General features: G+C 37.6%; 1 protein-coding gene across 8 annotated transcripts in view; it reads right to left on the reverse strand.

The window, feature by feature from the left end:
• Positions 1-2,887: 2,887 nt before the first annotated feature.
• ADAM22 (ADAM metallopeptidase domain 22) overlaps positions 2,888-16,254 on the reverse strand; it is a 203,987-nt gene continuing 190,620 nt past the window's right edge. For all 8 annotated transcript variants that reach the window (XM_012779568.2, XM_012779567.2, XM_012779572.2 and 5 more), the window contains 2 exons: positions 11,287-11,410; positions 2,888-3,078 (listed from right to left, as the gene is read on the reverse strand). In XM_012779568.2, coding sequence (XP_012635022.2) covers positions 3,058-3,078; positions 11,287-11,410 — 145 coding nt within the window. In that variant the 3' untranslated portion in view covers positions 2,888-3,057. The remainder of the gene's footprint in view (positions 3,079-11,286; positions 11,411-16,254) is intronic.

The raw sequence follows: 16,254 nt of genomic DNA on the forward strand, positions 1-16,254 counted from the left end.
ATTAAATGCTCCTTTAAATCGGAGTTTACTGCACTGTAATGACTATGGATGAATGGAACAGCTCAGGCAGCAGGGTTAGCAATCTGCCGTCTTATTTGATGCACAAAACTTTAGAAAGAGGAGGGGAAAGGGATACAATGGAACATAAAGGCCAAATAACTGCTCTCCTTTACTTAGTAATGATCCTGGAGTGGATTGGGAAATATAAATATTAGTTGCATGATACAAACTGCTATGTGGCCTCAAAGTTTCTCTACAAAATAGATATTTAACAAGAAATAATGCTGTGCTTGTACTTAGTGCCATGGGTCCATTCTATCTATCTCAGTGGGTGAAAAGTCATTTAGATATAATGCCTCTAGGACACCAACCATGAGTAGACATATAGATACTTCTTGAAACTACCCCTTGAAACTATAAATCTGTGAAAGAATTCCACAAATGGCTCTAAGGATGTTTAAACATGGAAGATAGAGTAGATTCCCAGAATAGAACATTTAAAGCAACTGTATTTCTAAAATCATAAGCTCTGCAAAAAACAAACAAAAAAAACCAAACATTTTTCATTCAGTTCCATATGAAGGTTATTACTGAGGAGGACAATTACAAACTATTAATATATACCTCTAGAGCAACCATGTCTCCCCCAAAAGGCACATGATAATGGTTTTCATTTGAAATAACTACATGTAAAAAAATAACTGAAGTGAGGAAAGACAGAAGAAGGATGGATGGATGGATGATAGAGATCTGCTGACTACTTAGCTAGCCATTTGTGGATTCTTTCAAATTAGGGCTTATGTAAACTACAACTAGGAAGCATATTTACATGAGGCACCTTACATTCAAATCTATAAACTCTTTCATAGTCAAAATAAACCTTATAACATTAGCCTTTTATACACTCAATACCAGAAAACATTCAGTGCACATTAAAGTGATCTTGGCCAAAAGTCACTTTATTTGCTACATCTTTCAATCTGTCTGCCCTTCTGTCCTCGGCTTGAGCTATGTGGCAATGTTGTCCAACACTCACCCAAACCTTAGTCTGATGGATTGTTTTACTGTAGTATCAATAATCATATCCCTTCCTGGCATGAAAAATGCTGTTTCATAATGTATAATTTTGGATGATTAAATTGCCTTTCAAACATTTTCAAAGACTTTCAGAAGAGAGGTCCATTACGGAAGACATCAACACACAGAGTATAAAATGCTGCCTTCTAATGTGGCTCTTCAGTTTGGTCATCTAAGATGATTACAAATGGAAATGAAATGGATTTTTTGTCCATAGACACTACTGGGAGAGATCAAATTTAGACTATTTCTGAAATCTTGTCTGCAGATTCCATTCCTCTCAAGAAAAAACAGGAGGAAATCGGAAGTACACATCACAGCAGATCATGTGATCGATCCCATCAATTTCAGACCTCACTAGGGTAGCTTTGTTTCGGAATGACAGAGCTGCATCATAACAGCTATCACACTTTGGTTTTAAAGAAGGGGCTTTGAACATAGAATTCTCACTTTCCTACGAGCTAAAAAATACACAATATGTGGTTCAAAACATCAGATTCTTTCCCCTGCCAGCCAGTTGCTGAGCAGGGGAAAGACCTTTGTGAACCTTTGTGGCTGAACCTTTGTGGCTTTAGATTTCATTTAACCCTGTATGAACTGTTAAGGCTTCCCAGCTCAGAAAGAAGAACCTTCCATCGTCTTGCTTCAAAGTCAGTGCAGAATGACTTGCTGGGACTCACATCCCAGTGATGATAAATATCCTTAATCAACAATGTAACAGTAGCTTTTGTTAAAACAAGTCATTCATTTCAAAGATAAGGGTGGTTTAAAAGGTTCCTTGAAAGAGTTTTGTTTCCAGGAACAAAACTTCAGGCCGCAAAGGATTAGCGTATTGGCAGCTACCTGTTCACCAGCATCCGTGGTTTCATGTCTCTTTGGTGCACTTGCTTAACCTCAGCAGGACACACCATTGAGGGGCTCAACAGCCTCCAGGGTGATACCAGCAGATGCGCTCTGGTACTGAAAGATAACAGCTGCTGAGACAGACACTGTATGCCCCGAGAAGTGGACAGGCTGGATGATTCCCAGTGAGCAGCTACACTACTGGACTCCTGCTTCAGCAAGCTGTGGGAGCCAGAAGTTTTGCTGGGCATTTTGTTCTCCCACTCAATTACTCAGTAAAATTGCCTCCAGACTGTGCACAGTTTAAAGGGATATCACATGTTTTGGACAAATACCAATTATAAAGAGACACATTTACAGCACTGACCACTATATTTACAACATCACCTGCTTAAAATCTTCAAAGACCATTGGATGAATGACAATGATGTGATTGTGACTGACTGTTTTTAGGCATTTGGCAAAATACACTTTTGTGTAACAGCTGCTTTTTTTTAAGATTTAAAAATGTTTACATATATACAATTATCCTTGTATGCTGATATAAATATGAAAAGTAAAAAACAAAACAAAAATAAAAATACATGTTTACAGTTAGCATATGAGATATTGGCCTCTCAAAGCTTTAAAGTCCTGCAGAAGAATCCTATATGCCTTAGCCCTGCATGCTAGTTTCTATTATAGGATGTTGTTTCCTTAAATATGGAAAACAATAAACAGAAGCTTCATGCATATAGCATTACTGTTTACAATGAGGATGTGCTTCAGAATGTCAAGTTCTGAATCCACTATTGTCCCTTAGGAAACTTGCTACATTTGGGTCTTGTGAGTTAATTTTATTGATATTTCTACATATTATCTGTCATGCAGATTATCCATTAACATACCAGTACCTTTACTGTTCCATGTTATAGTGTAACATTTCAGTAGTTCTTTTCATGGTTCGGTTAAATCCTAAGCCAATGACAAAAAGAAAATGGTATCCAGATGTGAGATTTGGCTTCCTCTCCTCTGTGGCATCTCAGAGGGCCTTCGTATTGTCTGAAGAGCAGATAGATTTGCAGTGATTCCGTGAGGCTGGGTTTCTATAAAAGTTGAAGTAAACAGTTTCGATGGGTCACATGTAAACAGTTGATCTTAAATGGATGTCTCCCATAGCTGCACAACAGAGAAAAGCAAAAATGCACAATTTTAAAATCAGGAAGCAGATGTATTCTGAGCTATGAAGATGAAAAAGATTCAGTGACTCCATCTACATATATGTGACGTGAATGCACACTCTTGCGAAGTCTGATAAATGGATAAAATAAAGAGAAGATCAACATTACAGTGTAACTAGCCACAGTAGAGCTTGGGCATCAATGAAGGTAATTATTCTTTGGTTTTATCTTTCACTAAATCCTCTGAGGGCTGGTCTGCCTCTCTAAACTCTACTGTATCTTAAATTCACATAATGGATGTATTTTAAGAATGTTGTGAGACAGAGTGGTAGTGTGATTAAGATGTGAAAGGTGACAAGATCTAAATAAAATTTTTGGTGCATCCTATTTTTATAAAAATAATCAACATCTCCATATTTGTTTTTAAATTCAGCTTTTTTAAATATAAAAGGCTATTAAATTGTGCCAAACCTTTTGCTATATTCTTTTAATACTATCGATTTTTCAAGTCTCCTTTCCTTGTATCTGAATTCCACCCCCATCTCCAAGACACTGATCTGATTTTCTGGCACAGGTTCCTATTCCTAAAATCCTACTGGGTATTAGGAGCCAGTGAAGGCCTGAGTAAGCACATTAGGCATGGAAAAGACACTTATTTACTTAATGTCTGGCATTTCCAGGTATGTTAAAAAAAACTGACAGGAGGGGATGGAGCAAGATGTCCAAGAATTGAAACCTTCAGCCATCAACTCTCCTTAGGAACACCAAATCCAACAACTAACCACACAAGCAAACACCTTCAAAAGAACCAAAAATCAAGTGAGAGATCATACTACCTTGTTTTAACACTGTGTCAGGGAGAGAGGCACTGAAGAGGGCAGAGAAGACAGTCTTGGTTTCCTACACCAGCTTTCCCCATCCCCCGGCAGAGCCACAGTGCCCAGTGGAGAGAGAATCTGTGTGCCCAGGGGAGGGAGAGTGAAATAACTGAGACTGTGTACTGAAACTCAGTGCCACCCCGGAACAGGGGAACACAGCACAGGGTAGAATTCCGCCAATGCCTACAGAGAAAGCATTTAGATGAGCTGAGCAATAGAGAAATTCTCCTCACCAAAACCGGAGTTCCAGCTAACTCCACTACTGGCTGACAAAAAGCAGCCTAGGTCCTGGACTAAATTTGTAAAGCAGATGGGCCACAAAGGCTGCAATGTGGGCAATCCCTACAGCTGTGCTAGCTCCGAGCCAGTAGACTTGGGGTTCATGTGACCCAGTAAGACACCAGCAGTGGCAGCCAAGCCAGAGCCTATGTCACCACCATCACCCCCAACTCCAGGCAGTGCGGCTCAGCGAGTCTTCTACCAGTTAGGCAAAGGAAAGGGAAAAGTTCAGGGGACTTTGTTTTGCAACTTGGGTACCAGCTCAGCCACAGTAAAATAAAATTCCAAGCAGACTCCAGAGGCCTCTGAGTACAGGCCTTAGTTCCTGGAAGGCATTTCTGGACCCACCCTGGGCCAGAAGGAAACATGTGACCCTGAAGGGAAGGACTGAGTACTAGCAGGATTCACCACCTGCTGACTAAAGAGCCCTTGGGCTTTGAATAAACATCAGAGGTAGCCAGGCAGCAGTCACCAAGGGCTTTGAGTGAGACTCAGCTGGCTTCAGGTGTGACCTGGCACTGGTAGCCACAAGGAAATACCCATATCACTCCTCCCCCAGCTCCAGTAGCCCAGCACAGAGAGTGAGAGTCTTTGCCTGCAATCCAGGGAATCCTCCCATATCTTACCCAAGTCCACCAAGGCGGTGCCATCAAGAGTCATGACTGGGCTTTGGGCACCCCTAGTGCTGATACAGCTGCAGTGACCAAAGACTTAGATCACAACACTCAATTCCCTTTGAATCTGGAAAGCCTTCTCATGAAGACTACAAAGATTAAAATAAATACTTAACTCTTCCATGGCCAGACATCAGTGAACATCCATAAACATAAAGAATAGTCAGGAAAACATGATCTCACCAAACAAACTAAAGTACCAATGACCAATCCTGGAGCAATGGAGACGTGTGACCATTCAGACAAAGAATTCAAAAGAGCTGTCCCGAAGAAGTTCAATGAACTTCAAGGCAACACCGAGAAAGAATTCAGAAGTTTATCAGAGAAATTTAACAAAGAAAATGAAATGATAATTTTGAAAGAATCAAGCAGAAATTCTGGAGCTTAAGAATTCAATCGACAAACTGAGGAATGCATCAGTCTCTCAAGAGCAGAATTGACCAAGCAGAAGAAAGAATTAGTGAGCCTGAAGACAAGCTATTTGAAAATACATTCAGAAGAGAGAGAAAAAAAAAAGAATGAAGCATGCTTAGAAGATCTGGAAAACAGCCTCAAAAGGGCAAATATAAGCATTATTGGCCTTAAAGAGGAGGTAGCAAGGGAGATTGCAGTAGAAAGTTTATTCAAGGAAATAATAAAGAACTTTCCAAACTTAGACAAGGAGATCAATATTCAAATATAAGAAGTTCATAGAACACCAAGCAGATTGAACCTAAACAAGACTACATCAGGCATTTAATAATCAAGCTCCCAAAGGTCAATGATAAAGAAAAGGTCCAAAGGGAAGCTGGAAAAAAGAAAAAAAAAAAAACATATAGAGGAGCTCTAATATGTCTTGCAACAGACTTCTTGTGCTACTGGAGCTGGGGGAGGAGTGATATGGGTATTTCCTTGTGGCTACCAGTGCCAGGTCACACCTGAAGCCAGCTGAGTCTCACTCAAAGCCCTTGGTGACTGCTGCCTGGCTACCTCTGATGTTTATTCAAAGCCCAAGGGCTCTTTAGTCAGCAGGTGGTGAATCCTGCTAGTACTCAGTCCTTCCCTTCAGGGTCACATGTTTCCTTCTGGCCCAGGGTGGGTCCAGAAATGCCTTCCAGGAACTAAGGCCTGTACTCAGAGGCCTCTGGAGTCTGCTTGGAATTTTATTTTACTGTGGCTGAGCTGGTACCCAAGTTGCAAAACAAAGTGGAAACCTTACAGACCAGGAGAGAGTGGCATAATATATTTAAAGTGCTGAAGGAAAAAAACGTTAACCGTACAATAATATCCTGCAAAAATATCATTCAAACATGAAAGAGAACACAGACTTTCTCAGACAAACAAAAGCTCAGGGATTTCAACAACACCAGACCTATCCCATAAGAAATGCTAAAAGGAGTTCTTCAATATGAAAGAAAAGCACATTAATGAACAATAGGAAATCATCTGAAGGTATACAACTCACTGGTAACAATAAGGACAAAAACACAGAATATTCTATTGCTGTAATTGCAGTGTATAAACCGCTTACATCTTGAGTAGGAAGACTAAAAGGTGAACCTATCAAAAATAACTTTTTTTGAAAGATAGTTTAAAAAGATATTAATGGAAACAACAAAAAGTTGAAAAGCAGGGGTGGGGGATGTAGTAAAAGGGTAGAATTTGTTAGATTTCCCTTTATTCATTTATTTATTTGCTTGTTTGTAAGCAGGTTGTCATGTGCTTAAAATAACTGTTTATAAAATGTTTTTTGCAAGCCTCATAGTAGCCTCAAATCAAAAAAACAACAGATACACAAAAATAAAAAGCCAGAAACTAAAACACACTACCACAGAAAATCACTTTTAACAAAAGACAGAAATGAAGTAAGAAAGAGAAGACCACAAAACAACCAGAAATCAAATAATAACATGGCACTAGTAAATCCTTACCTATCAATAACAACAAGCAGGGGTGGGGAACTGGTGGCCTCAAGGTCACATGTGGCCCTCCAGATCCCCAAGCGTGGCCCCTCGACCAAATCAAACTTTTTTGTTCTGTGAAATTTGGATTCAGGTCTCGTGTCAAAGTGGCCAAATGGATAAAAAAACAAAAGCCAGCTTATATGTTGTCTGCAATAAACACACTTTACCTATGAAGACACATATAGACTAAAAATAAAGGGATTAAAAAGGATAGTCCATGCAAATGGAAAACAAAAAAGAACAGGAGTAGCAATACTTCTAACAGATAAAACATATTTCAAGAAAAAAACTGTAAAGAGACAAAGAAGGTCATTATATAATGATAAAGGGGTCAATTCTGCAAGAGGATATAACAATTCTAAATATATATGCACACAACACTGGAGCACCCAGATATACAAAGCAAATATTATCAGAGATAAAGAGACCCCAATATAATAATCGTTGGAGACCTCAACACTCCACTTTCAGCATTGAACAGATCATCCAGACAGAAAACCAACAAAGAAACATTGCATTTAACCTGCACTATAGACCAAATGGACCCAATATTAATAGATATTTACAGAATATTTCATCCAACAGCTGCAGAATACACATTCTTCTCTTCAGCTCACGGATCATGCTCAAAGACAGACCATATGTTAGGCCACAAAACAAGTCTTAAAAAATTCACAAAAATTGAAATCATACCAAGTATTTTCCCTGATCTCAATGAAATAAAACTACAAATCAATAACAAGAGAAACATTAGAAAATATACAAACACATGGAAATTAAACAATATGCTCCTGAATGACCAATGGGGTCAATGAAGAGATTAAGAAGGAAATTTAAAAATTTTCTTGAAACAAATGAAAATGAAAGCACAACAAATCAAAACCTATGGGGCACAGTAAAAGCAGTAGTAAGAGCAAAGTTTACAGAAGTGCCTACATCAAAAAGTAGAAAAGCTTCAAGTAAACAACCCAACAATATATCTCAAAGAACTAGAAAAACAAGAGCAAACCAAACCAAAATTAGTAGAAGAAAAGAAATAGTAAAGATCAGAAGTTGAAACAAAAAAAAAAATACAAAAGATCAATGAAACAAAAAGTTAGTTTTTTGGAAAGATAAACAAAATAGACACACCTTTAGCCAGACTAAGAAAAAAACAGAGAAGACCCAAATAAAATCAGAGATGGAAAAGGAGACATTACAACTGATACTGCAGAAATCCAAAGGATTATTGAGAGACTACTATGAGCAACCATATGCCAGTAAATTTGAAAACTGGGAAGACAGGGATAAATTCCTAGATACATAAAACCTACCAAGATTGAACCAGGAAGAAATCCAAAACCTGAATAAATCAATAACTACTAAAGAGACAGAAGCAGTAATAAAACGTCTCCCATCAAAGAAAAGCCCAGGAACAAATGGCTTCACTGCTGAATTCTATCAAGTATTCAAAGAAGAATTAATACCAATCCTACTTAAACTATTCCAAAAATCAAGGAGGAGGGAATACTCTCAAACTCATTGTACAAGGCCTGTAGCACCCTGATACAAAAAAAAAGAAAACTACAGGCTAATATCTCTGACAAACATAGATGCAAAACCCTCAACAAAATATTAGCAAACCAAACTCGACAACATATTAAAAAGATCATATTGATCAAGTAGGATTCATCCTAAGGATGCAAATATGTTTCAACATATGCAAATCAATCAATGTGATACCATCATATCAAGAGAACAAAGTACAAAAACCATGTGATCACTTCAATTGATGCTTAAAAGGCATTCAATAAAATCAACATCTCTTCATGATAAAAACTATGAAAAAACTGGGTATAGAAGGAACTTACCTGAATATGGTAAGAGCCATATATGACAGACCCACAGCAAGTATCACACTGAATGGGGAAAAACTGAAAACCTTTCCTCTAAGATCTGGAACAAGACAAGGATGCCCACTTTCACCACTGTTATTCAACACAGTATTAGAAGTTCTAGCTAGAGCAATCAGACAAGAGAAAGAAAGAACATCCAAATTGGAAAGAAGTGAAATCATGTTTATTTGCAGATGATATGATCCTGTATCTAAAGAAACCTAAAGACTCCACAAAAAAAAAAACACACAAAAAAAACACCTAGTATGAATAGAACTGATAAATTCAGTAAAGTGGCAGGATATAAAATCGATATACAAAAATAAGTAGCATTTCTAGATGCCAACAGTAAACAATCTGAACAAGAGACCAAGAAAATAATCCCATTTACAATAGCTACAAATAAAATAAAATACCTAGGAATAAACTTAACCAAAGAAGTGAAAGATCTCTATAATGAAAATTATAAACACTGATGAAAGAAATTGAAGAGGACATAAAAAAATGAAAAGACATTCCATGCCCATGAATTAGAAGAATCAATATTGTTAAAATGTCCATACTACCCAAAGCAATCTGCAGATTCAATGCAATCTCCATCAAAATACCAATGACATTCTTCAAAGAAATAGAAAAAATAATCCTAAAATTTATATGGAACCAGAAAAGACCCAGAATAGCCAAAGCCATGCTCAGAAAAAAGAACAAAACTGGATGAATCACATTACCTGACTTTAAGTTACACTACAGAACTAGCATAAAAATAGACACATAGACCAATGGAACAGAATAGAGAATCCAGAAATAAATACATACATCTACAGTGAACTTATCTTTGACAAAGGTGCCAATAACATACAGTGGGGAAACGAGAGTCTCTTCAATAAATGGTGCTGGCAAAACTGGATATCCAGGTGCAAAAGAAAGAAACTAGACCCTTATCTCTTTCCATATACAAAACTCAAATCAAAATGGATTAAAGGCTTAAATCTAAGACCTGAAACTATGAAATGAATAAAAGAAAAGACTGGGAAAATGCTTCAGGATATTGGTCGGGGCAAGGACTTCTTGAGTAATACCCCCATAGCACAGACAACCAAAGCAAAATTGGATAAATGTAGAAGCTAAAAAGCTTCTACACAGCAAAGGAAACAGTCAACAAAGGGAAGAAATAACCCACAGAATGGGAGAGAATATTTGCAAACTACCCATCTGACAAGGGACTAATAATAACTAGAATATGTAAGGAGCTCTAACAACTCAATAGGAAAAAATCAAATAATCCAAATAAAAAGTAAGCAAAGGATCTGAATAGACATTTCTCAAAAGACAACATACAAATGGCAACTGGTATATGTAAAAATGCTCAACATCATTAGTCAACAGGAAAATGCAAATCAAAACTACAATAAGTTATCATCTCACCCCAGTTAAAGTGGTTTTATCAAAAGGCAGGCAATAATGAATGCTAGTGAGTATGTAGGGAAAAGGGAACCCTTGTAAACTGTTGATAGGAATGTAAACTAGTGTAAACTGTGAAGAATAGCACAGAAATTCCTCAAAAAACTGAAAATAGAACTACCATATGACCCAGAAATCCCACTGCTGTGTATATATCCTTCAGAAGAGGGGAAAACAGTATATCAAAAGGATATCTGTACTTCCATGTTTACTGCAGCACTATTCACAATAGCAAAGATTTGAAATCAACCTAAGAGCCCAACAAAAGATGAATGAATAAAGAAATTGCGATACAGATACACAATGGCTTATATAGCTATAAAAATAAAATCCTGCCATTTGTGACAATAGGGATGCAATTGGAGAACATTATGTTAAGTGAAATAATCTAAGCACAGAAAGATAAATCTTGTATGTTCTCACTCGTGTGGGAGCTAAATATTAGAAACAGTTGATCTCATGGAGACAGAGAGTAGAACAATGGTTACTACAGGTTAGGAGAGGTAGTGGGAAGGGGAATAAAGTGGGATGGTTACGGGGTGTACAAATATAGATACACAGAATGAACAGTATTTGATAGCACCAACAAAGTGAATATAATCAATAATAAGTTAGAGTATACTTTAAAATAACTAAAAGAGTGGAACTGGGATGTTCCTAACACAAAGAAATGATAAATGCTTGAGTTGATACCCCAGTTACCCTGATTTAATCCACATTGTATGCCTGTATCAAAGCATCACATGTACCCTATAAAGATATGCAACATAACAGTACCCATAATAATTTTTAAAAAATTTTTTAAAAAGATAAAGCAGAATACACTCTCTGTTTTGCCCACTCCAGGATTTACTATATTAGATACAGCTAATAAAAAAAAGTATATGGTAATGAATAATATATACCAAATATATCAATGCAGATTAAACTATTTTGTAAATATAAATCTGAACCCAAAAGCCCCAAGAATCTTCTAATATTCAATTTTTTTCATTTTCTTATTAACAAAAAAGGAAAAGTGGCTCTTTTAAAATATGAACTCCCAGATAAATGATAATGATTGAGTATGTAAGCATATGGAAGATGTTTCCACATACCCTGGCACTTTGTCGATTCACTTTCTTCTCCTCATCAGGAAGTGGAGGCATTGGGTAAGGGTATTTTCTGCTGGAGGCAATGGACCCAGTTGATGAAGAAGGAGACTTGGCAGGAGATAAAGTCCTGAGATGTTGAGAACATACAAAATAAATATCATGTGATTGCCTAATATCTTTTTCAAATATCTGAAAAGTGGGTTCAGAACAAACCCTCTAATTTCTACTTTCATAAGCCACTACTACAAAGATCCAACTACTGGGAAGATATTGTCATTCCCAACACTGGAATGCTGGGATTTTATCTTCCTAATTTCATGACTGCAATGGATTGTTTAAATGTTAGGACAAAGAATCATACTTTTCAACTAGACAGCCAATAACAAAATCTCCTATAGAAGAGATGAAAAGCTAAAATGGAGAACAGATAAAATTATTCTAAGAGCTCATAATGGTAAATGAAGTGTACAAAATATTAATACTCTGCTTTATTTTTACCACTTAATGTAAAAAATGTTTTTAAGTATAATAATTCCAACTATATCTTAAGATCTTAAAATATATTACAACTGATATATTTATTAGTTGCTAAATCACACATCAGTTTACACAAAAACTCATGCATTCAGAGGCCAGTGTGTTAGTTGTGAAGGAACAAAGGCAAATACAGGGGTTTTAATAATAAATTAGTATACATGCAAGCAGTAAGGAGTGCAGAGTTCCAGCCAAACAAAGTCTGATGAGAACATACAAAAATGGTCTGATTAGTCCCTATAATCAGTATTTCTACGTAAGCTATTGGTGTATTATTCTGTATTTGTTTGATTTTGCATGTGCAGTGGTATTATTTGAGTGATCTAAACTCACTAGAATATCTCATACTTATTGCTAACTTGTCTTTAAAGTGAAAAAAATAACTGAGTAAAAAATATCTACTCATAAGATATCAATGCAAAACAGATGTGATAACTGCAGCAGCTATTCCATTCACAAAGGTCACCACTATACATCCATGACTCCTTAATTCCTGGTGCAAGGTGCTAATGACCCACATTGCTGAACTGGTTATGCTGCCACAGAGAGCACAGGTACTTAATGGTCCAGTCAGATTCACTTCCTCTGCTGTGACTGCCTCAGCCTGGGATTGTTGGGAAGCGGGGCAATGGTGGCATTGGGTAGGTCAAAATCCACTGCCTATACTGCATTCAATAGCATGAAGATGTCTCTTTTCTCTTTTCCTCCCTTATTTTAAATTTTGGTTCCCATCCATATAATACCCTTTGCTCTGGTTCTGCCACAGTTTTCAAACTAGTTTCCATTTTATGGATACTAAATTCAAGCTAAAGTTTGAAAATAATTTTCCTATCCATTCTGAGATCTAAGTGACCATTCTGGATGGATTTTAAGATTCAAGAGTGTTTCAGTTCACTTTTAATCTGTAATTCCTAACATTTCCTCTATTGTTGAGGAAAGGCCAGGACCACTCCCTAGCGTGAACATAGCAGCTGCTTGATTTCTCTCATGTAGATGCTCTCCATTGCTGAGTGGATGGGTTAACTAAGATTATTATTTCGAATCCTCCAAAGTTCTATTAAAGCAATGTACTACTCTAATTCAGGAATGAAATTTATTTTAGAAAAGCATTTTAAATAGGACTATAATCTTTAAAAAACAAATTCAGTATGTGTAAAATGAGGGCAAACTTTTGCATTTAGATATTTAAATGCATCTTTCTAAAATGAGGGATACTGACCTAGGTTAGGCTCTTTTAGCCTGATCATTACTGACAAAATATTCAAGTTCAGGAAAGCTAATCAGGTACACAAATCTTGTTAATTTTAGAGGGATCACACAAAACAAATCCTCTTCTTAATTTGCTGTAGTGTGTGTGTCCAAATGACCAGCCTGGGACACAGATAAAGCCATTCTAACGGGGAGTGCTGGAAGTCCAGTCTTGCCCTCAAATATCTTTTCACGGGCAAAGCCAATCATGAGTTAAAACAAAAACCAGAAGTATACTCCAGAACCCCAGAGGAACTGTACATGTCCTCCTCCTTACATTAGCGTGCTAGATACTTGACACTGTGGACCCTGAGGGGAGGAAGAGAAGTGAGCAGGAAAGTTTTAGTAGGGGAAGGGGGCAACAGGTCCTGGAGGCTGGGTGGTGAGTGACAGCATAAAGGTTATTATCTTGGAGATGGAGAGCATCAGAGGAGTCATCAGAATAGGAATAGACAACAAGATCTAAGTCAGTTTAGGGAAAATAAACTCAAAATGTCTCCAAAATCTCTAAGGAAAGAGATTCAAAACTGCCTCCAGGCTCTTTTCTGACCCTGGCTACTTGCCTGGCAGTTCCAACGCAGCTTTCACCGAAAGCCAGGCACTAACTCAGCTCATTCACTAACAAAGTGAAGTGCACCTTTGGACGCATCAACTGATATCATTACTACATTTTAAAAAACCATAGTGGGTGCCATATTAGAGTTGCACAACAAAGGTATTTGTGTGCCAGTGGACTGTGGCACATCAGGCTGGGGCTACATCAGACTTCCTGGGCTCACCTTTTGTAGACAGGTCTGTGAGGCCAATTTCAATTCAGTTCTGCCCCCCAGGACAGGCTAGACCCAGGCCAATCACGAGAGGGTCACACCTTATTCACTTTTGTTCATATGCAAATTTTTAGCAGGCTGATAGAAAAGGATTTATTAAGTGTCCTAGGATAGGATTTAAGTAGTCAATATCTATCCTGCTACTTTTAAGTAATTATGGTGAAATGGAGAAGGAACAGATTTTGGTCTCAGAGCCAGGTTCTCATTCTGGTTCTGACTCAAAAACCACTGATGAAGTGAGTAATCAACTGGATAATACCCAAGAGTAAGGATACCTTCTAAGAGCTTGTCAAGCACTGTCACCAACAGAACTCAATGCTCTTGCCCTGATCTTGCTTCTTCCTGATACCTGACACATGCGAGGACATTTGAGCAACCACTGTCATATGAGAACTGGACAATGAGCAAAACAGACACTCTGCTCAACATTTTTAGGCATTTGCCTGGCTCTTTGTAGTTATATGGATACTGTATTTCAAATGCTGGGCTATATTTTGGACCAGTTTGCTGCAGTCACAAAGTCCTGACTACATTTTGATAAGGATGCCACAAATCCAACATCACATGGGTGACTAATATGGTGACCTTTGCCCTCATTGTTGTTTTTGGCAGGAGAGGTAATCTCAAATGATCTGGCTGCCGATGTAGCAGATCTGAGCTTAAGCATAGGGTTGGCAAAGCATAGGCCAAGGTGTGGATGCACTTTAGGCCTTCTATGTGAGGCTTGGCTTGGATGGAGAGTGGATGAAATTCTCTCTGTTGTATTGGAGTCATTGTGTTAAAAGCTCTGGGCCATCTCAATTATTCGCCCACTGCCACAGAAATTTTGTGTTGATTTTCAAAGTATTACCAGCATAACCCTTATTAATCCAAAAACAACAGTTAAATTATAACCATCCACTGAACTTTAGCCTTTAAATATCAATATGATTTTTAATAATTCTTAATGTGTTATATACTGTAAGAACCAACATCTCACATTAAAAGAGGAGATAAAGAAACCCTCTAGTATTGCCCTTGCAGCTTTGCACGTGCAACTGGGGGTGCTAAAGCATTTCCCCATCCAAATTGCATTTAGTCATGCAGCTTCTGGGCAGACCTGGGTGCTGATTTTAAATGTGAACTCTTCTCTGGGAGCCACATAAACTACTCAGCTCACCCAGGGGAGGTGAATCAACTCTTCCGGGGTACCATTTCACAAATTATTGCTACGAAAATGCTAAGTCCATTTAGGAATAAAAGCCCTAACCCCCCCCCCCCAGACCAAAGTCATTCTGTTTTGATTCTATGGCTGGTACAAATTACAATCTGCCCACAAGCCTGAGGAAAACAGAAAGGAGGAACAGGACTGCAGGTGAGCCAAGATTCCAAATAACATTCAAAATCATCTTACCTGTCTTCCTGACGTTGGCCGTCTTGGGAGCTACAGGTGAGGGTGGGATGTTTGAATGTGAGTGTATGTGTACGAGGTTCAGTGTGGGAAAGTGTGGGACAAGCAGAAGACAGGGCAAGATGGGGTATAAAAGCAGGATATATTTTTTGTGAGCAGGCAGGAGTTACGCTTTCCTTAGGGTATATGCAAATGTATGGAATAAATTAAATGCAGGTAGGTCTAATCATTTTCTCAAACTATACATGACTAACCTAAATGGTACACTGGAAGAGAGAGTCCACCTTATATGGGTGCTGAGAGTTAAATACACATATATATTTTGATATCTGTTCAATGTTGACCCAAGTCATGGCAATAAGTAATATAACAGCTTATTGTTAAATTATGTTCAGAAGAGGCAGTAATAGAGTCTATATTTCTTCTTCACATTACTTGTCCACAAAGTAGTCAGGTATAAGATGGAAATTTATCTCTGGGAAATCACTGCGATAGTATAAATAGTGAAAAAAATACCATTAAGAACTCTTGGAAATTCTCTCTGACCCCTAATATTACACAGAGCTATAGTGAATTGAGTAATTTGATAGTTTCTAAAATGTAGGAATACTCTTCTCTTTCGTGAGTCAAGAACAGCTGCTTTATGTTCTCTTTGAAGTATCAGACATTTTTATGAGCATCAAAAAATTATTTAATGCTCTGTTGAGAATGTGTAAAATACTCAGCGCACCCCTTCTCTGATAGCAAATAGTTATTCTGAACAAATAGAACCTAAACTCATTCCACATACTCTTATGTGCTCAGTATTATTTTCAAGAATTTTCCAGTTAGATCAAATCATTATTTCTACTCGAAGTAAAAATCCACTACATTTAGTTTCCTTTTCGGTTTTTCCTTGAGTTTTCATATGCACTATGCACTCTTAAGCAGTAAGAAAAATACATTATGAAACTGCTCCATTCTGGAAATTAA

This window comes from Microcebus murinus, chromosome 9, assembly GCF_040939455.1.
Source record: "Microcebus murinus isolate Inina chromosome 9, M.murinus_Inina_mat1.0, whole genome shotgun sequence".
Classification (NCBI taxonomy): Eukaryota; Metazoa; Chordata; class Mammalia; order Primates; family Cheirogaleidae; genus Microcebus; species Microcebus murinus.